At 36.3% G+C, this 24,043-nt stretch overlaps 3 protein-coding genes across 3 annotated transcripts in view; all 3 read left to right on the top strand.

The window, feature by feature from the left end:
- The first annotated feature begins 903 nt into the window (after positions 1-903).
- Positions 904-6,283, top strand: LOC114526404. The gene is made up of 7 exons (XM_028547998.1): positions 904-1,226; positions 2,300-2,533; positions 2,946-3,341; positions 3,593-3,961; positions 4,452-4,944; positions 5,367-5,426; positions 5,807-6,283. Exons 1-6 carry the CDS (start codon positions 1,151-1,153, stop codon positions 5,419-5,421), a joined length of 1,623 nt encoding a protein of 540 aa, XP_028403799.1. The 5' UTR covers positions 904-1,150; the 3' UTR covers positions 5,422-5,426; positions 5,807-6,283.
- A 570-nt stretch (positions 6,284-6,853) lies between these two features.
- On the top strand, positions 6,854-21,970 carry LOC114526486 (cubilin-like). The gene is made up of 19 exons (XM_028548100.1): positions 6,854-6,902; positions 7,647-7,697; positions 8,196-8,525; positions 8,714-9,055; positions 9,917-10,282; positions 10,348-10,710; positions 11,497-11,850; positions 12,017-12,367; positions 12,994-13,371; positions 13,476-13,511; positions 14,276-14,392; positions 17,172-17,501; positions 17,753-18,094; positions 18,673-19,029; positions 19,198-19,563; positions 19,631-19,714; positions 20,534-20,887; positions 21,421-21,771; positions 21,957-21,970. Exons 1-19 carry the CDS (start codon positions 6,875-6,877, stop codon positions 21,968-21,970), a joined length of 4,914 nt encoding a protein of 1,637 aa, XP_028403901.1. The 5' UTR covers positions 6,854-6,874.
- A 739-nt stretch (positions 21,971-22,709) lies between these two features.
- Positions 22,710-24,043, top strand: part of LOC114526431 — a 1,459-nt gene continuing 125 nt past the window's right edge. The window contains exons 1-3 of the mRNA XM_028548029.1: positions 22,710-22,980; positions 23,324-23,359; positions 23,956-24,043. The exon at positions 23,956-24,043 is cut by the window's right edge and continues 125 nt beyond it. Of these exons, the coding sequence (XP_028403830.1) occupies positions 22,851-22,980; positions 23,324-23,359; positions 23,956-24,043 (254 nt within the window). The 5' untranslated portion in view covers positions 22,710-22,850. The remainder of the gene's footprint in view (positions 22,981-23,323; positions 23,360-23,955) is intronic.

Here is a 24,043-nt window from a genome sequence, read left to right as displayed (position 1 = left end):
GGGCTGAATCAGCTAGTCTACGTACACGATATAGTTTCATGATATTGTAGTGTCTACTATGCACACTTGTGTGCGTTATCACGAGCGCATATTCGCACGTACGTTTTCCCTGCTCCGCCCAAGTCAAGTTTTTAATTCGAAACATTAGCTAGAGCTAGATATTGATTATTACCAAACAATCCTAACTTTTACCTTCGAAGTTAATAACGTATATTCCCAGAAAACTCGGTTAGCGTTTCGCAGAGAACCGCGGGTATATAGCGCATATATAATCGACTATGTTCAACGCTTCTACATTTCCAACTCTCGCGCCCATTTTCGTAAACATTCCACAGGCCGCACTGCAGCACTCCGCAGTCCGCACATAGTGCATTCAGGCCGCCTGAAAGCAATTTAGCTACGGGAGATTAAACTCCTACGGAAATAGCGACAAGCCTAGTTCATGCTTTTAATTATAGCATGACCTTTTGACAAATTTACTTATATACGCATTACGTTTTCCTGCGTGCATGCAGAGTAACGAAAACGGGAAAAAAACTGTTATATGTATAAATATATATTTCGGATCATGATTACCCAAATGTTGCCAGAAAGGAAACGATGATGCAGAGGAATGTCTGCATGCATTACGACATTCAGCATTAATGTTTTTAAACAAAAATAAATGAACAACAAGATCGCTTTTGGCTCGGCCTTTGGCTTAGTGTGGGTATATAATATATCTGCCTATGTTGGACTATAGTATTAAAATATGGTTCTGGTGTCTTCGTTGCCACTTTGACACGTATATATATGGGCATGACGGGCATAGCGAAACGCTTTGGGAATGGAGATTTTTGAAATTTTTGAGGAAATATTGGAGCACTTTCCTTTTTTGGGCGGATAATACCGCCTAATGTGTACTTGATTAAGGAAATAAACCAGTTGGGCACCTGCATGATTCCGATTTCGTCGTGAAAACACTGTGGCCTATCCTTTCTCAAGACATCTCAAGTTACAAATATCAGGTTCAAACATGTCAATATATACCGTCTGGTGTGAATATCATGTCATTCAGTTGTTCATCTACCCAGGACATGCATGTTGCTTTGCTTATCGCCTGACACACATTGGAATAGTTAACTTGAACGGTTACTGATAATCTCATGTAATGGCGGCGACAAAAATCCTCATTGTTTTCACCATCTCTTGGACATTGAAATTTGATGTTATTATTTCTTCAGCAGGTAAGTGGCATGTGAAATTACTATAGGTGTAAACACGCATTATGTGTTACTACTGCTTTTGACAGTATACTATTTTTTTAGACCTAACTGCATGGGAATTTCCAGACCATGTACCATTGATTTACCCTCATGCTATTTCGATTTAAACCTTTTTTACTTACTAAATAAAGTACTATACACATATAATAACAGTTTCTAAATTCCCTTTTGTGATTCCAGTCATGCGCGGCAGTATTATGGCTATATAGATCGCCAAACCAATGAAAGTTTGAAACTATATCTGGCTGCTTCCCAAAATTTTTACCTCAGTTTGGTAGCCAATTTTAAAAGAAATAAAATATAAAAACAGAATTGGAATTTTATAAGTTCATTCTCGTGATACAATGATAATGATATTCGTATTAGTTAGATAATTTCCACATGCATCTTATAAGGTGATAACACCAATATATTCCAAAGCTTCAATGAACGTGTAAATGCATGCAAATCAGGTACTAATGATGCATGTTACAAGCCTCCTTCTCATTCTGCATTCCCAGCAGAATGACCTCCTCAGTGAAGTTTCTATTTGTGGTAAAATGAAATTTAAGAAAGAAAGAAAGAAAGATATTTCCGTAACACAAACCAGCGTCATTGAGTTGTAATTCCACTTACGTTGTCGACGTCTCTACCGACTGCAAATCATACAAACGGAAGTAAATATTAAATATACTATAGTATTGCGGTTAATTTTGATGAGTCGGATATCAATAGAATAACAATTCACGGCTTCACGCAATGTTAATGTCTATGCAACGTTTGATTTTTTTACGAAATCATCATCTATACGACATGGGTAAATTCTGTTGACCAATCGCGTTGTCAAGTTTTTTCCTCAACATTCTCAGTCCTAAACTCCTAACGAACCTATAAACTTCTCCAAAGTAGAATTCCTAAACTCCGGTGTTACATTAAGTAATACCTAAACGCTATGGCTTCATTGGACATACCTCAGTAATTGAAGTATGAAAGGATGAAAAATAAGTTCAGTTTTCACTCACTCATTTTTCCATGTTAATTTTATTACTGAATAGTTAACTGGCCGCTTGGTGCCTACACTCTGCCAAAACCCAAGTCAGGATGCCCTCATACCAGAAGAGGCACATGGCAAGAATCATGGCGTTATCAAGATTTAGAGAATGACGCCCGACAGGGCAGCAAATTCTCGTCCAGTTTTAACATGGACGCAGAAATGAGAAAGAATGATATAAAAAGAAAATTTTGCACGATTTCTAACGCAGATGAAGTACAGGAACCATGGCCAAATGGTAAGCTGATTACGGTGTCGAAAGACAGATTTTTCATTATACGCACTAATAGCTTCGGAAGATGAAGACATTAATTGTGTTTTCATTTTGTAAAACGTACAACATAAAAGGTTTTAAAAAGCGTTTCCGAAATCCGTAACATTTTGGCTTCAAATTGAGTCGGTATAGTTTTAAATAACTTTTGTTATATAGAGCATATGCCGATGTTTTCGAGACGGCAAACTATATGTCTAATGTTTATGTATTCCCAACTCTAAATCTTTAGGAAGTCAGTTCCACTTTTTCTTTAGTATATGAAGCCAATAGGCGCTCGCTGCTCGAATCATCAATATTTTGTGCATAGTTTGTTCCTGTTGTCCTCCTTCGATGTTAATTAAATCAGACTAAAAATAGCTTCTTTTATGCATTTTAGGTTCTTACTGCATCTACAGGAACTCAAACTACTGTCCACCAAACATGACGAAGGGTTTCATACATTGGTTCGATGAGCAGACTAACAATAAAAATAAATATCATCGGTATTTAACTCTTCCTGATGGCATGTACTTTGGTCCATCAACGAGAATGCTTTATTGCTGTCACACAAAAGGAAAATGGCACAAATCTATTCAACTGCCAACGAAAAAGCCATTCTATCTGTTACCGTACGGATCACAAAAATGTCAGCGTGTGGTTGGGGCTGTCAGCTCTTTGGAATATATCGTATATGACACTGAGGATAAGAACAACTATGATGAATTCAGTGGACATCATGTTTTTACAGATAAATCGAAGAGTTTGCCTAAAGTATATTATTGCTATTATGAAGGTACGCTATACTCTATCTATATTAAAGCCTTTGAGTTTGTGTTTTCCTATCAGGATATATATAACGAAATGAAAGTCATACACATGACTGAAATGAAGTGGATATAATTATGTTTTTTCATAAGAAATTTTATACTAAATTTTTCATACTAAATTTATACTGCCATGACATGTATGTATATTTATCTAAATACACATTACTTGTGGGGCGAGAGAATAAATCGACTCATAATATCGTGTTTCTTATTATAGGTTGCCAACACAAATTGAGGGATCAAAGTGGATCATTTTCATCGCCAAACTTTTTGAACAATTCCTATCCCGATTTTCAGTTCTGTTCCTGGTCAATAAAAGTGAATAAGCCTCAAAAAATCTTACTGAGTTTTCAAAAACTCTTTGTTCCCAACTGCAAAGAAAATTCCCTCGATATTTATGAAGGGAAAAGCGCAAAGGAAACAGCACTTTTAGCAAGGTTTTGTGGAGAGAATGCTACTTCAGGAGCTTGGGTGAAATCTGTGACCAATCGCGTTTTCATTGTCCTCAAATCTGGCAACAATACTGGCGCGAAATGCGTCATTCAGGATTTGAAGAAACGTTTGGAATTTCACGCGAAATACGAAGGTATAGTTTATACATGAGGAGAAATATTAGTTTAAGGCGGTTTTCAACTAGATGGAGGTTTTCTAATTGTGACAGGACATTAGTCAAACCATGGATAGTTAAAAGACTGATTTTACTATCCATGGTCAAACAAATCCGCTATCACGAAACAACTCATTGTTTTTTGAATGCTTCTATTTACGGTACTTGCTGAGTGACGAATCATGACGAATCACACTTACGCAAAACTGAACAATGGAGTTGTCTCAGATAAGTATTCTGTGCCGCTATACGGTCGAATCAGTCTGACACTTGAAAAGAAAATCAGGCGAAACATTTCGCTCGATCGAATAATTCGATCAGCCTCGTGGAAAACCGCCTTAATGAACTTTTACAAAATTAAAAACCACGCCAGTCAAAGTAATGATTAAATACAATTGATACCAGACTATAATTTGAATTTTGAAACTTATAATAATCAGGTTGCATATTTTCATTTTTCTACATGCAGCAATACAAGAAACTAATCCAACGACTGCATCTAGAAAATCATCAAAAGCATACTCAAGTACAAAGACATCGTTAACCACGCCAATCACTGCAGAAATAAGAACTCCCGCAGCAACAAAAGAAATTTTGATGAAGACTAATTCAGTTTTCATTGCTACATCTAAATCAATGCCGACTACAACGACTACAACCAGAAAATCATCAAATATGATTGAATACCTAAGTACAGAAACATCGTTAACTACACCAGTCAGTACGGGTATAAAACCTCCAGGAGAAGCCAAAGAAATCTTAACGAAGAATAAGGTTGTAATTGCTACACCTAAACCATTGTCAACTACAGAGTTTTCAACGCCTTATACGTACAAAACAGGGTTGGTGGAAGCACAACATTCCAGCAATGAAATCTCGATTATTCATATGATAATAGGCCTGCCAGTCATTGCAGCCTTGATACTCTTGGTGGTTGTTGGAACAATATTTTACTGGAGAAGGTGGGCATCTTTTTCGTCATTGTTGTTTGACTGTAGATAATTATTTAACACATACAATCCGTCTCCTAGATAATAATCACTATAGCCCTCTCTATATCATGCCCATCATTTTCTTTCGGAACTCGGAAACCCATATTATTTACGCTTATACCCACACTCACCCCCAGCATGAAAATCGAAAGGCGATTGCATGATCAACTCCGATCCCTTCAAGGCCTGCTGTCACGCGAAGACCCTGAGATTGGCTACGGATACGTTTGTTATATCCTTCATGTTTACTCCCTATAAAGTTACAACTCTTATAAAGTTATACTCTTAGCAACATCGATATTCCTCATGCCCACGAATGCCCATGAACACTGACATGGCTGAGCAATCTATGAATGATGAAAAATGATCGAAAGATGTTATTCTTTTTGAAGGCACAAAAAGAAAGACACCGCTCCAATAAATGACAAAAATGGGACAAGAGTATGAAACAGGTATTTAAATGAAAGAATAACAACATTGTTGAATATTAGTTAACTCTGTGCTTGACATGAGCCTATATAATATAATTCGAGTAACCAAAGGTTCTTGTTTTAGCTCATATATATTTGCACTAAGTCCAGCTTATTTGGATTACAAGTTCTGCTTTTGAGAAATATTCTATGTTATTTGACTCCTCTGTGGTTATTTTTATACTCCGGCCCTTTCTACATAGAGAGTGTAGAGATGCTTGTGCATTACACGTGGAATAACCACGAGATGATTGACATTTAATTTTATTTCTTAATAATTCTTCTCTAATTTTCCTCTAATTCTTCTCTAACATTTGCCTCAACCATGGCGCTCTAATCACTCAAATTCTCCCATTTCGCAGGTGTACCGTAGAAAACGTAGGGTCGTATTGAACGCACCATGAAAGTAGACATTCAAACGTATTCCTGCATGGGTACGTGATGCAGCGAACTTAACGATGTCATTTCTATCATCCACAAAGCCAAAGGCTCTATCATCATCGTGAATATAGCGCATAGAAGCGAACTCCACAATATCAACCCTATATATAGCTACGTATATTAGCTATGACAGGACAGACGAGGCTGACGAGCAATGAAAATCATTGTCGCCAATCCTGGCCACAGAGAGAGGGTCGTCGCATTTAGAAAAATGTTTCAACAAGTTAATTAGAGGCAAGCCATACAAGGAAGGATTCTCTGTTTCAAATATTTATCAGTAACCTTCATTCACATTGCAAAGTAATCAATTTATACCTAATTATCAGTAAAATATTTAATTGTAACAGGAAATCGATTATATTTATAAATAATGTAGTGAGTGATTGGTAAATTCATCAAATTAATGCCATGTTCAGCTTATATATATAAACTCTCGTAATTCTCATGGAATAAAAAAAGAATTAAAATATTTTATTCTCTAAGACGTGCGCCACCAAAAAACGTCTCTGCCCCGGATAACCGGATAACACCAGCCTCGTACCCAGGCGCCTTAGTGGAAAAACATATGACGTTGCATTCAGGTATTAAATGCGCCCAAAAGGTGTGCTGGCCTAGCACACACACAGTTGGCCTAACATATATGTTATTGGATTACCACTCCCAAAAGATGTGCTGTACTAGAACACCCAAACGTTGTTATATACCCAAAAGGTTTGTCTCTTTCACGTCTTACATCCTCATCAACACTCACGACACAAGCGCGAAGTTTCGCAATTCACTGACATGCAAAGAATGTCTCTCCGCATGTCGATTTGAATGTCATCATGTTAAGTAGTGTTAGAATATTAAGCATATTCTTACAACCTCCTACTGAGCTTTTCGTATTTAAACTGCCTGTCGTGAGAGCAAGTTTAATTAAATAAAGATCAGAAACGAAATTGTTTGATAAGAAACGTGTAGAGGTTTTTTCGACAAAATAGTTGGTTAAAATGGGCAGCCTCGTCCTCGTTCTAAATGGTAAGTTATTAATCATGTCATTTGCGACTATAAAAGTGCAAAGAAATTTCCGAACACCATATACGTTTTCTCGAACAACGTTTTGAAAATTTTTCTTTCAATTAGACTAGTTTCCTTTAAAACTGAAACTTATAGTTTAGAGATCGCAGGAAAACTTCATGAGAAATCCATTTCTTATATAATTTCTTTTACTTTTGATTCTAATACTCGTTTACCTGATCATGTTGTGCAAACATTTCAAGAATTTACTTCAGTTTAACTTACTAATTTACTTTCAGTTTCATGATCAATTCGCGTGCGATTATTACAGCCATGCGTTACCATAATATAATGAAATTGTTAGTATTCTCTCTTACTATCTGTACCGCGATCTGTCGACATATAATTCCACAATTTTTTCGTGAAAAAAGGGCCCTTTAAATAACAAAGGCAGCCATGCATATACAATCACTGACTGCATGCAAAAGTCCGGCTGTTAAAACTGTAAACAATCAAATTAATTTTCTTGTTGCCATTGTACAGAAAGTTAATATACAGTCGATCATTCTCTGTAGCCAGATTACTGAGTAACGTGATCTTAAAAAATTCAATAAAATAGTTGTATTGCATGCACTTCCCGTATCAGTCTACTCAATACTCATATATCTTGTATTATAACATTCTGATAATGAATATCCCGACAGCCAATGGCAATGGGCAAACAAATCACTCCAACTCATCGAGTTGCTTTCGTTGTCTTTGTAGTTATTCTTGTTTATCTTCATCACTGCCCTTTAAGTGCTCATGGAATAAGCGGTAAGTTGTAAAAGTTGTAGAATACCAGGTGGTACAAAGACCAATTCCTTGTTCTCCTCGTTAACCTATTGTGATTAAAAAACGTATTGTTAGCATGACGAAATTACTAGATGCTGATTGGCCAAGAGGAGTACAGTTATTTCATTAATTGTACTAGAGTACAATTAATAATTACGCCAAAATAAACAACTGAAATAGCGGAAAGTTATTTTCATGCAATAAAAACACCCCTCACTAGAGAAATTAAAAAAAGGCTAGAAAAGTCAACGAAATTTGTAGATGATGTTTACATTGAGAATAATGTCCTAAAAGATCGCAATAAAGCGATTACGCAATTTGCTAATGCACTTAAGCTAGTCATTCACAGGGGATAAACTGAATTTGTGACGTAGGGCAGTGATCAATTGCATGGTATTCAATGAACTGACAACGCGCAACAAAAGCTCTGCATGACCTTTATATACATATAGTTTATGTTTTCCCTTATTTCATTCCTAGAATGTTCAAATAAAGTTATTCAAAGTCCCGATTATGGACGACAGTATCCACCGAATCTGAGATGCTCGTGGATTCTGACATCCAATGACAGCAACACAATCATTCAATTTACAGCTGAAAATCTCGAACTGGAGGAATGTAGCCGCTGTAGTTGTGATTACCTTGAGATCTTTGATGGCTCTGATGAGACAAAAAGCTTGGGAAGATATTGTAAAGGAGATATACGTTTGTTCTCCACTGGGAGTAATATGTTAATTCGATTTCACACAGATAAAAGAGGCAGTGGTAGAGGATTTACTGCATCTCATAAGAATGTCTCTAAAACAGACGGTTAGATTTGAAATTCGTTTTTAAACTTGTTTGACATTATTAAGAATAAACGCGAAAAGGCCTGATAGCATCATGGACTGTTTTGCCTGACTAGCTCGGTTTAGTTATCACAAATGAATTGTTATAGAATTTATTGCTACTTAATTTATGCATGGCCTCTAATTTATGTGACTCACTTCTTTTGGCAGTGTGTTCAAGAGCCAATTCACTGATCACAGTTCAATACCCAGCGTACGGAAACATAATGTGTGAATGGTTAGTTAAGGCATCGCCAGGACACAGCAAAGTTGCTTTAGAGATTTCGAAGTTAAGTTTTCAATCCGCATGTTCAGACTGTGGTTGTGGAAGTGTAGAAGTATATGATGGGAAATCTTCATCGGATGTAAAACTTGGAACCTGGTGTACACATCCCGAGGTTCCGAAATATTTAATTTCTGATGGCAGTTATTTATTAATTAAATTCGTCGTGGAATACCGCTCCTCGGGTCATGACTTTGAAGCGCATTATGAAAAACTTAAAGAAAATAAAGGTATAATGTTTGTGATGTAATGGACATAAGTTAAGTTAAGCTTGTGTCATTAAAATATTTAGTTATCAAGTGATTTTAATCACTTGATAAATTTTAAAAAATTTCCTAAATATAGACTTTCGCCCGGCAACACAAATAAAATTGGTCAGTGCAGGCGAACATAACTATGAGATCCAAGGATATTGTGCAGAGTTTTCTACTTTTGCTAACAGCCTTTCAGTTGGCGATGTCGAGTCCCCTAATTATTTACGTTATATAACAGTGTCTACGTGTATTCGCATTTAGTGTGTTCCAATGTTCACGCATCACAAAATTCTAATGGTACTTTGAAGAGTTACGACTACAAGTCCAAATACATTTCCCTTTCAAATACTTTGTCTTGTTTCTGGCAACTAAGAGTCGACAATGGCTACTTTATTCGCATAACTGTGAAAATTATTGATCTTGGTGGTTGTGAAACATGCGGTTTGTTGAAGATATTCGATGGTCAAACAGAATCTAGTACAAAGCTTGGTGAATGGACAAAGGAAAAACCAGATCTCGTGTCGAGTTCAAATTACATAACTGTTAGATTCATTACAAATAAGTTTGCAGAAACTGATGGACTGGAAATTATATATGAACCAATCAGAGCCAACAATAGTATGTTTTATAACTCATAATTTGATAGAATATATATGATTATCATGAATGTACATTATTGCATGTGATGTATTCACAAGATTGAAGATGATAGTGATATGTAATTTGTTACTAATGGTCCGCGCATAACCGCTTAAACGTGCATTGTAATACGCTGGAAGGAAATAGAAATTTAACTAATCTACCTTTCCTTTTAATTTTTCCTCTTTCTATTTGTAGTTTGCCCAGAACCTGAAGAAAATAGAGGAGAAATAAAAACCTATGCATATCCTCTGAATTACCCAGGAAATATTCAATGTATTTGGACACTTCAAGCTCCAGTAAACCACGAGATTAGATTAACAATTGCTACAGTTTCCTTCCCGTCTTGTAAAACTCCAGAATCGTCGAAAGACTACATTGATGTTTACGATGGCGACACTAAATTCGCTAAAAAAATAATTGAAAAATTATCTCAGTGTTCGTTACCCAAAACAGTCGATTTGATTTCAAGTACGAACCAGTTGTTGGTGGAATTTACCTCGAAATCGTGGAAAGGAAGTAAAGGATTTGAAGGAACATACGAGTCAATTCCTAAGGATAAAGGCAAGTGTTAAAAAATACGCGATATTCTGTCCACTGTGTTAGTAATTGTTTGGCTCTTTTTGTAGTTTGTGATGGGGATGGAATACTTCGAGCAAGCGCAACCATGGAAAAGTCAATCGCCAGCCCAATTTACCCCAAACATTATTTGGGTAACATGAAATGCTCTTGGCTAATCCAAACTGAACCCGGATCTGTTATCAGATTTAGCGTACAAAATATTGATTTTCAAGACTGCAAAGATTGCGCATGTGACTATATTGAAATATACGATGGTACAACAGATCAAAGCAAGTCGTCTGGCAGGTGGTGTAAAAATACAGCCGAGCTCCTCTCCAGTGGTCAAAATATGTACATTGTGATGAAAACTGACACATTTTGGTCCTATAAAGGTTTTAAAGCTACTTATAAGGCTATTCCAGAATCAAGAGGTGAATAACGTTTCAATTTTGCAGCCATAACTCGAACATTATTCCCGAACATTATCAATTATTCCCGAACATTATCATATGTTCATGTGTATAATTTCTGAAAATGAATAATTTCCCTGTTATTTCTAACACCTTCTCAGGTTCCAGGATATTTGCTCTAAATTAGATGATAAAGCTACAGCTTTGTATTGGCTTTTCTGTTCCAAACGTTGGGGCATAAGGTTTTATATGACGCATCAGGTGCTATATGAATGCCCGTCTATATGAATATATATATACATATAATGATATATGAATATATCAGGTGCTATATGAATGCCCGTCCGTTTCATAAAAATCGTGGCTGGAAAATTGGCCAGCTCAAATACGTGAAGGAATTAAAAGGATGAAAACTAGGGAAACTGCTTCACAGAGGAAACAGGACAAATTTGGGAGGTCTCACATTTATGGTCGGTCTTGCGGGAACCTAAAGGCCATGTTACACGGTGCACTTTTACTTGCAACTCTCAATGCAATTCTACTTTTGAGAGTTGTAAATTAGTGAAGAGGCTGACAAAAGTTCGGGAGTTGCCAAATTTACATCTGTCAAAAGAAGAATAGCATTGCAAGTTGCAAGAAAAATTGCACCATATGTAACCAGGCCTTAAGTCGTATGAGAACAACAGAACCTAATTTAACACGATGTTTATATGCCTGCTATCATTCATGACATAATCCGAATCTGGATGAGAAATATTCTTACCATCCCCTACTTGCTCCTTTAACCTTCTTTACTTTGTCTTTTAGTTTGTCCAGGAAGTGGAATACGCGTTTCTGCCTCAGGTTCAATACAAAGTCCAGGTTTCCCTAATCACTATTCGGGAGGTCTGTCGTGTGAATGGACGATAATCGCTAATCCAGGGTACAAAGTTTATCTTATTGCATCAACGCTTAATCTACAAGATTGCGCACGTTGTGAATGTGATAAGATTACGATGTATGACGGTAATTCTTCAAATGGCAAAGCTCTTGGAGATTGGTGCACGTCATCTTTAAATGTGATTTCAAGAGAGCGAGATCTACATATTGTCTTCACAAGCAATTTCGATTTTATTGGTGGAGGATTTCACGCTAAATATGTCTCAATTAAAGACGAGGAAGGTGGGTAATTATTGTGGCAAATCCAAAATGCATCAATATATATCCAGGATTCTTACATTGCCTCTTTTCGTATCTAATAACATGCATGGGTGAACATGCACAGAAGAGATGGAATCCCTTTCATGCAATGATTCTTGTTAACTTTTCACTATATTCAAACTTCTAGTATGTCCATTGAGTATGTCAAAAGATGGCACCAATGGAAATATTCACACCATGAATTATCCAAATCCATGCCCTGGCAACATGAATTGTATACGGCGTATTAACGGTCAATCTGATGATGTCATCAGACTTCAATTCGATCCTGATTCGCGAATTGGTCACAAGGACATTCTGAATCTCTACGATTCAGGTCCCTCATCAGAGTGGCTTCCTTTCCAACGATGGTCCAGCAACGACCTCCCCGATTTCATATTCACTTCTGGTCCACGATTGCAAGTAGAATTTCAAACAGACGTAAAATCAGACTCGAATGGATTCAAGGCATCATTTCGCTTTATTAAGAAGAATACGGGTTACGTATCTGTCTGAGTTCATCTATGATCTTACAACTGTTGTTTTTTTTGAAATTTTAATTTTCAGTCCAAAGCTGAGCTTGCAAGCATGTCAAGATTCAGTTCGGAGGATTGACACATCCGCCCCCCTCATAATTAAATTCAAGATCGTGTAATGCCAATTGTTCAATCCTTTCTATCTTTTTTCGTTCCTTTTCATACCCATAGAAAAGTCTGATTTTGGACTCTACTTTCTTAGAATTCTACTTTTTTTTATTCACACGTTCTTCGCGCTTTTTATAATAGGGAACTTTAGATTTGACTACGGCTCCCGCTATACGGCTATGATATTCGCCTTCGTGGCGCCAAATGCACGTTGTATGTATACGCCACCTCCTGCTAGCCTGATTTACCTTGGCACCCGGCCAATATAATAAACACGGAAACATCAGTACGCTTACCATTTCGAAAAACATATAATCAAAGACAGATCGAGCAATCCCCCTCGGACCCTTTAGAACATGCACTAGCCAGAACGATAAGGTGAATTGACTAATTATTAATCAGACTTAATTCAGGTGATATTACCGATATTCCATCGATAAAACAGACTTGAAATAAACTAGAAATAAACATTTCTCTTTAGGCTGTGACGGGACAGGGACACTAACAAAGAGTACTGGCAACATGAAAAGCCCGAGATATCAGTACGGAAAGCATCAAATCTTCTTCTGCCAATGGTTGATACAAGCGCCTAGGAAATACAACATTCGTCTTACCCTGACATACCGGACCACTTCTATTATCAGTAATTATAACTCCACATGCTTCAACCATTTTGTTGAAGTTTTTAACGGCTCATATCCGACGAATACATCACTCGGTCGTTTCTGTGAAACTATGATTTCTCAAACGATCATCATCAGCAGTTCGTCGACCTATGTTATGCTTTGGGTAGATTCTAACTTGAATGCAAATGAAAGGCCAATGTTTTCAGCTGATTATGAGTTAATGTTAAAACCAGGTATATATTATTTTATAATTTTTTATATACTCTACAGACTACAGTACATAACACAGTAAGTTTGCACAGTTGAATAAAAACTAATTACGTATATAATTTTATAGATGCAAAAGAAGGCACGAAATCAGAGAGTTCATTAGGTTGGTATATCAGACATCATTGAATATATCTTGGTTCGCGTCCTAATCCCCAAACGCTAGTGAATGATTATTTTAGGATGCATCCAATATAGCTACATTTCAAAAATTCAACTTTGTTAAAAGAGATTTTAAAAATGATGTGTTGCTTTTTGCTATCTAATGCGCCCTTCCATTAATTACGTCACAGCTTTACCGTTTCCAGTTTAGAACCACCTTAAATGAAACAAATTTCAAGTTTTACTCTCATGAGCTATGTGCAAAGATGTAAAACATCCTTCTTCAACACGTGCGTCAAAAGAATTTTTCATTTTGACCAATAAATGTGAAAATACGTCATAAGACAAAATGGTCAAAATGAAAATTATTTTGATGCATGTGTTGAAGAAAGATGTTGTACATCTTTGCACATAGCTCGTGAAAGAAATCCGTTTCATTTAAGGTGGTTCTAAACTGGAAACGGTAAAGTTGTGACGTAATTACCGGAAGGGTCGTTTGGCATTGCATGCCGTGAAATCAAAAATTTTCTACGACGCTAAAAAATTTTCTTTAGACTAGAAAAAGACAAAGTGAAGCAAACAAATTAAGTGGCATGAAACTGAGTCCCTTTAGTGAAGAAATGAAAATAAACTGCTATTTGCATGGTACTGAAAAAAAATTCAGAAAATTTCATTTCTTTGACGAAGAGAGGACAATCTTCAGCTTCATCTATCCTAAGTTTGAATCGATTATTATTATTGATACTAAATTATTCCGTAATTTTACAGGTGCTGGAGCTATTATTGGAATTATACTAGGCTGTATTATTACCCTCTTGCTTGTCGCATTGCTTACGTTCTATTACCGAAATGAAATATGCCGGGTCCTAATGAACTTAATCCATCGTATTTTTTAGTAAACAAAAGAAATCATGCACATAAATAAAATGCCATTTTATAAGAATCCGGCCCGGGTCAAACGTCGCTCATGCAACAAAGGCTGTCGCTCGACTATCGCTAGCTCCGACTTAAAAAAGACTTATCGGAACATTATAATATAATTAGTCAACTTTATACGCTCCTCAAATGGTTGATTGGACAAAGTACGAAACTTAACTTTGAGAGTATAGAAAAAAGAGGAAATGGAGACCAATCTTTAGGGTCAGTAGTACGTGAAAACATGCGCCGACGTTTTACCTGGGCTTTAGAATCCTTGCACGTACAGCTCTAACGGGCCGAGCTGATGATATTTGGAACTATAGTGCAAAGAACATGCATAAATCAATCGCAATCAGGAATATATGCGTTTACTACATGCATGCATTTTAGTTTAGAGTTTTATACAACTGGTTCCAGCCCAATTGACATTTTTATATAATATATCATTCACGCGCACGCGTCACAAAATAAACCGCTTTCAAGCAATATAGCTGTATATATGTATATATGTATATCGGTATTTCAGCCGGGTAATTATATAAATTATGTAGCTATACTATTCGGAGCAAAAGTAACCACTTACACTTTCATAATCTCTACGTGTTGGGAATTTAGAGTAGTTGCTGTACAATTACAATTCAATTCACAAGTTTATAGTTTTGGATTATATTGATTAAATAATAAACTCACAGTTTCACGCCCTATGTCCTCGTCAAACTTCTTAATTTATACCCATATACCTAAATGATTATCATATGCTATAAGATATGCTAACAACCTCCTACTGGGCTTTTCGTACTTAAACTGTCGTGAAAGCAAGTTGATAGAACAAAGACCAGGAACGAAATTGTTTGATAAGAAACGTCTAGAAGTTTATTCGACAAAATAATCGGTTAAAATGGACAGTTTGGTCCTCGTTCTAAATGGTAAGTTAGTGATCAAGTTATTTGCGACTAAAAGTGCAAAGAAATCTTTCAATACTGACCAATATATCATATACGCTTTCTCAAACACAAGTTTATTTTTATTGGAAATATTTTTTCATGAGGCTATTTTTCTTCAAAACTTAAACTTATATATACTTGATGAAAACTCCATTCAATTCTTTTACTTTTGATTTTAATACTGTTTTACCTGATCCGATGTTATGGAAAAATTTCAAGAATTTTGCTTTCAATTTCAATTCGCTACCAAAATATATATAGTATTCTACATATAGCTAAATTCATTAGTATTCTATGTAGCTAAATCTCACTATCCTTACGCCAAGCTGTCGACATGAGTGATATTTCACAACTATTCGTAAAATAGGCCTTACATAACAAAGGCAGCCATGCATGCACAAAAAATATTTCTATATTGTCTAATCACAGACTGTATGCATGTATCAAAACAGATTTCTTTGAGCGACGCTGTTTTTGTGTCTCAAGTTAATATCGATCTTCTCTGTAGCCACCAGAACTGACTCCGAATCCCATAAAATCCCAGGAAAAAGTTGTACTATATACTCTCCGTATTATACTCATACATGCAGTTACAATAGAAACGCCTTGATCGCAAGAAATCACTTGTGATCGAATTCATGTAGCAATTGTTGTCTTTGTAGCTATTTTTCTTTTGCTTCACCACTGTCCTTCAAGTGCTGTTGGAAGTAGCGGTAAGTTGCAAAATTAAAGTAAAATTTAAATGTTAAAATTAGAATTAATATTGTTACAAAAGAATACTTCCAATTCAGACTAAAGATATGCCTTTTACATTTTTTATCGTGTGATCATCATCATCTGACTGACTGATGATTTTAGATGATCGTACATAGTAGACGTACGTTAAACACTTCAGTAAACACAAAACAGCGGTTCCGATAATCTACAGATTAGGAGTGAAAAGAATATACATTTGCAATGACTTTCTAGAAAAATCTAAGATGGCGTGGTTTTCACTTTTCAAACAGACATTCGTGAAAATTATGCAAATATTTGCTAAAAAAATGTCTCATTCAAACCAATTCACCAGAAAATTTTGCATCTTGGACGCGTAATTTACCTAATTTCAATCAAATAGCATGCAATCTGCCAAGCCACAAATTTATTGGTAGTTGCAACAAAAACTGCATCGGATGTTAAATTTATTATTTTAGTTGTACTCTAGTTTCTAAATCAATTTGGATTTGTGGTATTTGTGGCGTAACCAGCATGGGGAACATAGTATACTGTAATTTTTTGAGTAAACGCCACGGCGTTTATCAAAATTTAAGCACTCGAGATGCGGTGTTTATTCGCGGGAGGAGAGAACTTTGTCGCAACAACAACAAATGTATTGCGTAATGTAAACGCAATTTAACCGACCCGAGATACGAGGTTGTGCAATCAACTGCAAGAGAGCCAATTAAGGATGAAAGTGTCCACTGTCTTCTATGAATGTCACCGTTTTCTTTGTGGTCCAAATCTAACTGGGCATGCCTTTTCAACCGTCGTTAGGCGACGTGTCTTCTCCAGTATTACCACTTGAATTGTTTACATACAGTGGTTATAAATAAATGCTTCGAATAATCGCCACAATGGCGCCGACAGTACTCCTGTTAACTGACCATAAAAACAATCAATTTGAAAAGAAACTAATACCTAATGTACAAAACGAATATATGAATATGCCCCTCCCCCTCCCCACCTATCGAGTTGGCGGCGCCACTGCCTTTGATCTAATTAAAAGCTCCCTATCACAAATATTTTTACTACTTAATATCTAGAATGTTCAAACCAAGTTATTCAAAGTCCCGATTATGGAAAAACGTATCCACCGAATCTAAACTGTTCTTGGGTTCTCACATCCAATGACAGCAACACAATCATTCAATTCACAGCTGAAAATCTCGAACTGGAGGAATGCAGCCGCTGTAGTTGTGATTACCTTGAGATCTTTGATGGCTCTGATGGAACAAAAAGCTTGGGAAGATATTGTAAAGGAGATATACGTTTGTTTTCCACAGGGCGTCGTATGCTGATTATTTTTCACACAGATGCAATAGGCGGAGATAAAGGATTTACTGCATCTTATAAGAATGTCTCCAAAATGGACGGTTAGATTTTAGATTTTTAAATTCATTTTATACCTTGTTTGACATTGAATAAGAGATATAAAGAATGCTTAAGTAAAATAAGCTAAGCCTATAGTAAAAGATACTAAATAGCGGTATAACAACTGCCTATAAAATTTTCAAGCTGTTATACCATATTTGCTGTTATACCTGTTTCTTTAGAACGTTATCTATAGGACATTCAATATATAAAGCCCTTTATAATTCATACGTCTCATGCACTTCTTTTGCAGTGTGTTCCAGAACCGAATCATACCTGAGAGTTCGATACCCAGCGTACGGAAACATAATGTGTGAATGGCTAGTTGATGCAACGCCGGAACATAACAAAGTTGCTTTGGAGATTTCAAAATTAAGTTTCCAATCATCATGTTCAGACTGTGGTTGTGGAGGTGTAGAAGTATATGATGGGAGATCTTCATCGGATGTAAAACTTGGAGCATGGTGCAAACAAGCTGAAATTCCAGATTTTTTAATCTCCGATGGTAGTTACTTATTTATCAAATTCGTGACGGGATCCCACACCTTAGGTCATAACTTTGAAGCAAAATATAAAAAACTTAAAGAAAACAAAGGTAATGTATATGCTGGATTATATGTATAGAACGTTTCAGTAACTACTGAAAATTTGAGTTCAAACATGAACCGACCGCGTCTTGTGCCGGGAACTGCTTGTAGAGAAATCTTTAAAGATTCATATATATAGGATATAATCCAGATAATTTGGGCAAATTTTACTGATCGAAATATATCAAAAATTAAGCAGTTTTTGCTAAAATCAATGATATCCGGAAATTTTTATATCAATTGCATGAGTCCGGATATTTTCACTTAATTTATTCCCTTCCCACCAACCTAAAATTTTTGGCTGGTATACGTACACACAATGTGAATGTCTAAAATATGCATCTCTTCACAGTGATGGCTTCAGTTTCGGAAACTCCTTATTTATAGTTCTGACATTTTAAATTCAACTGATTTGTAAGAATCAGACAAAAAATTTTGTAACATTGAAAAATTGTTATATTATATGTTATATTTTTTTATTAGATACCACTTTTCAATAATCTAATGTCTACCACGATTGGCGTTATCACAGCCATTATATTTTATCATATAATAGTCTAAACGTAAACGTATTATTCGTATTTAGTGTGTTCCAATACCCCAACATCACAAAATTCTAATGGTACTCTGAAGAGTTACGACTACAAGTCCAAATACATTTCCCTTTCAAATACTTTGTCTTGTTCCTGGCAACTAAGAGTCGACGATGGCTACCTTATTCGCATAACTGTGAAAATTCTTGATTTTGGTGGTTGTGAAATATGCGGTTTGTTGAAGATATTCGATGGTAAAACAGAATCTAGTACAAAGCTTGGTGAATGGACAAAGGAAAAGCCAGATCTCGTGTCGAGTTCAAATAACGTGCTCATCACATATAATACAAATCGGTTTGCAGAAACTGATGGACTGGAAATTAAATATGAACCAATCAGAGCCAACAATAGTACGTTTCAAAGATAAAAATTCAAAGAACGTATATCATAAAATTATAAAACTTTATGCATATTTCGATGATTTCGCAAGATTGAAGATAATCAAAAATTGTAGCTGCATGTATTCGTAATAGTTGACTGCTCCGCTTCTGCTTGAATTTTATCTTTTCTATTTATAGTTTGCCCAGAACCTAAAAAAAATAAAGGAGAAATAAAAACCTATGCGTATCCTCTGAATTACCCAGGAAATTTTGAGTGTACTTGGACACTTCAAGCTCCAATAAACCGCGTGATTAGATTAACAATTGCTACAGTTTCCTTCCCGTCTTGTAAAACTCCAGAATTGTCGAAAGACTACATTGATGTTTACGATGGCGACACTAAATTTGCCAAAAAAATAATTGAAAAACTTTCTCAATGTTCGTTACCCAAAACAGTCGATTTGGTTTCAACTACGAACCAGTTGATGGTGGAATTTACTTCGAAATCGTGGAAAGGAAGCAAAGGATTTGAGGGAAAATACGAGTCAATTCCTAAGGCTGAAGGCAAGTGGTAAAAAAAATCCGCGATATTCTGTTCACTATGTTAATAATTGTTTGGCTCTTTTTGTAGTTTGTGATGGGGATGGAATACTTCGAGCAAGCACAACCATGGAAAAGTCAATCGCCAGCCCAATTTACCCCGAACATTATTTAGGTAACATGAAATGCTCTTGGCTAATCCAAACTGAACCTGGATCTGTTATCAGATTTAGCGTACAAAATATTGAATTTCAAGACTGCAAAGATTGCGCATGTGACTATATTGAAATATACGATGGTACAATGGTACTGAGCAGGTCATCTGTCAGGTGGTGTAAAAATACAGCCGAGCTTCTCTCCAGTGGTCAAAACATGTACATTGTGATGAAAACTGACATATTTTGGAACTTTAAAGGTTTTAAAGCTACTTATATGGCTATTCCAGAATCAAAAAGTAAGTATACATCTCAATTATTTGCAGCCATTATCGCTCAGTGCTGGTTATATCCGAACAATATTGTGTGCATGATTTCTGTCATGAATCATTTCGTTTTAATTTTTGACACCTTCCACATTCCGTTGTATTTGTGCTTTGAATTATACATTAGAAAGATAGATAGCTTTTTAATTCTTTTCTGATGTTACTAGTGGGTTCTTGGGTGGTTCACCTAAGAACTCTAGAATTATAAAGGCGACAAACGCTTTGTGGTCCACTATAAAAATCAGTGGCAAAAACCACTCGGTATCAAGAACATTTAAGGGATTAACTTTGAAAACTGCTTCTGAGAGAAAAGAGGAGGACAAATTCCGGACGGTTCCGCATTAACCAGCGGTTTATATTTTATGGGAACCCAAGTCGTATATTTGGGCAACGGAGCAGAATGCGACCTTTGACGACCTTGACAGGACGCGACCTTTCGACGAAAACATAATCCGGATAAGAAATTTTCTAGACCTCTCTCCACTTGCTCCCAAACCTTACTTTTTCTTTTAGTTTGTCCAGGAAGTGGAAAACGTGTTGCTGCTTCAGGCTCAATACAAAGTCCAGGTTTTCCTAATCACTATTGGGGAGGTCTGTCGTGTGAATGGACGATAATCGCTAATCCAGGGTACAAAGTTTATCTTATTGCATCAACGCTTAATCTGCAAGATTGTGCACTTTGTGAATGTGATAAGATTACGATATATGATGGTATTTCTTCAAAAATCCATGCTCTTGGAGATTGGTGCACGTCATCTTTAAATGTAATTTCAAGAGAGCGAGATCTACATATTGTCTTCACCAGCAATTTTGATTTAATTGGTGGAGGATTTCACGCTAGATATGTCTCAATTAAAGACGAGGAAGGTGGGTAATTCAGTATCGCTGCTTATCCCAAATATAAATACGTTTATATTCTCACAACATGTTATTTACCTGCAGATTCCAGGTCCGTACAGGGAAATATTTCCCAAGGTCTCAGAAACGCTCAGTTGAGACCGAGGGAAATATTTCCCTTTACGGACCGACTAAACTGGTAAATAATGTTGTAGTTTTTCTTGCGGTCCGAATTCATATTTTAGCGTTGGCTCTGTGCTTTCAAATCTCGCGCGGTCCGTACGGCTTCATACGGACCGCTCGGGTAGCCAATCAGATTGCAGGAAACGCTAAAATATGAATTCAGAACGCAAGAAAAATATAAAATAATCTAATTTAAAAAATAATTTAAAAAAATAAATCTATTATTTACCAGTTTAGTCGATCCGTATAAGGAAATATTTCCCGCAAAACGTCCCTCTCAGGCTGTTTGAGACCTTGGGAAGTATTTCCCTATGCGGACCTCCAATCTGGTAAATAATATATATTCTTGTTAACGTTTTCAATTATTTTCCAACTTCTAGCATTGCCATTAAGTCTGTCAAAAGATGGTACTAACGGAAATATTCGCACCATGAATTATCCAAATGCATACCCTGGTAACCTGGATAGTACACAGAGTATTAGTGGTCAATCTGATGATGTCATCAGACTTCAATTTATTCCTGACTCACAATTTGGTCACAAGGACATTCTTCAACTTTATGATTCGAGCATTTCATCAGAATGGCTTCCTTTCCAACGTTGGTCCAGCAACGACCTCCCCGATTTCATATTCACCTCTGGTCCAAGATTGCTGGTGAAATTTCAAACAGATCCAAAATCAAACGCTAAAGGATTCAAGGCACTTTTTCGCTTCATTAAGAAGAACGCAGGTATCTGTTTAAATTCATCTTTGGTCTTAGATGCTTCGTTTCTTCCAGTTTCGAAAGATTGCGTGTAATGCCAATGTTATTTTGATAATAGCTGTTTATTCGAACTTTTCAGTTCAGTCAGCCAACTATAATTATGGCAATTATCCTGCTGTAAGCAATAAAAGATTGTGTTGTCTAAATTGTAGGAATCTTAGCTTGAAATTCGTCAGTTCTTCGGGCCAATCCAGTTGGACCCTATAGAACAATAGAACGCACGAAAAAGTCTGTAAAAATAGCAAATTGTGCGGTAAATGCGTTTTTTAATCGTCAGCCATACACTAAGCTGTCTAGGGATGTTAAAAATACGTCACGTATACGTTAGACGTTCGTTACTGATGCGCTACCAGTTGGCTGTACTGTACTGTACATGCACCTACTCACCTATAGCTGCGTCTGATTAGCGTACTCGACCTATTAGTACAATACATTAGCTTATACTTATCGTATAAACTATACGTCCACACACGATTTTCAAGCATGCTTAAAAAATGCTCTGCATCGGCGCATGGGACCGTGCATGAAACGTCCATAACCTATGTATAACCTATCCCCAGCGTATAACGGCGTATGCGTGATATTTACCATTCGCTGCCATACGCTAGGGCTATGCGCAACAGTGTGACAGGGCCTCATGCAGGTATATTGCGGATGCTCTATTGATGATTGGGAAACAGACGTTCATCTGCAAGTGCAGCCAACATGCAAGTTTATGGTGGCAATTATAGCAATTACAATTATATTAGAAGTGCTGTTCATGAGTAGAGATTAGAGTTACACATTCTTTAGGCTGCGACGAAACTGGGACACTGACAAAAAGTACTGGCAACATGAAAAGTCCGCAATATCAGTACGGAAAGCATCAAATCTTTTTCTGCCAATGGTTGATACAAGCCCCTAAGTAATACAACATTCGTCTTACCCTGACATACCGGACCACTTCAGTTACCAGTGATTATGACCCTCCTTGCTCCAAACATTTTGTTGAAGTTTTTAACGGCTCATATCCGACGAATACATCACTCGGTCGTTTCTGTGAAACTATGATTTCTCAAACGATCATCATCAACACTTCGTCGACTTATGTTATGCTTTGGGTAGATTCTGACTTAAACCCAAATGAAAGACCAATCTTTTCAGCTAACTATAAGTTTATATTGGAACCAGGTCAAGGTATAGTAGCTATATACGTATGATTATTCTGTAAAAAGAAGCTAGATTGTCAAAACAACTAGTTTTGGTTGTGATTAATCCTTTTTTGATTTTATTTGGCAAAAATGAATTAAACATTGGTTGTTTTAACCATTCTTTCAGTATTTCTGACAAAAAAATTGGTTCCGGCTCTAAAGGAATCTCTATGGATGGGGAAACAATATGCAGACATACATGTTTCAGCGCTTAACGCTTCGTCATTCATTTTTAAATATCATTATAACTTAATTGAGATGTATGCAGCAAACAAGCAATTATATATCAATAAGTTAATATATACTATTATTATCATTACCTACTTTAGATAAGAAAGGTGACATGAAATCAGACAGCTCACTAGGTTTGTATATCAGGCTAATCAGAGAATGAAATAATTATTTTGCACTACACGCGCTTAATCGGCCTTTAAAATAACTATAGCTATTGCTAGTGCATGGGCTATGTACATAAGAGTAAAATATACAGGCATATATGAAATCTCTCACTCTCTTCAAATAAATTTACATACATGCACTTAAAACTGAATTAATTTTTTCTTTGGTCTATTCTAATTCAATATCAATTTTTAACGAGTCTCTCTATATAGAGGTTGAAAGGGTCTTAATTTCGAGTGGAATTATACACACTTCAAATTCAAGCCAGGAACAGTTGATGGAAAATTGTGTCAACTGTCGGTCCTCTCGAACCTGTACCGGCGCTTTTACGATGCCGGTGCAATGCTCTTGCCGGTGCATTGCCGGTTCTTCTTAGGATAAAATCTCAATCTGTGTTCTTGCATGCATGTCTCCAATGATAACTGCTTTTTCATAACCATCTTGTATCGATCCTCTATTGCATGAATTACTTCATCTGCCTTTATGTAATCATAATTTATACAATTAAATAGTGCACGCTGACTTGTTTCCTAGCTAAATGATATGCCTAATTTTTTTACAGGTGTTGGAGCAATCATTGGAATTGTACTAGGCTGTATTATTGGTTTTTTGGTCATCTCAGTGCTCATCTTTTTTCGTTGCCGTAAATC

The sequence above is a fragment of the Dendronephthya gigantea genome, unplaced genomic scaffold (genome assembly GCF_004324835.1).
Source record: "Dendronephthya gigantea isolate DGI-Jeju-01 unplaced genomic scaffold, DenGig_1.0 000038F, whole genome shotgun sequence".
In the NCBI taxonomy this organism is placed as follows: domain Eukaryota; kingdom Metazoa; phylum Cnidaria; class Anthozoa; order Malacalcyonacea; family Nephtheidae; genus Dendronephthya; species Dendronephthya gigantea.
Note: the sequence above shows the minus strand (reverse complement) of the source record. Positions and strands in the feature narration are given on the sequence as shown.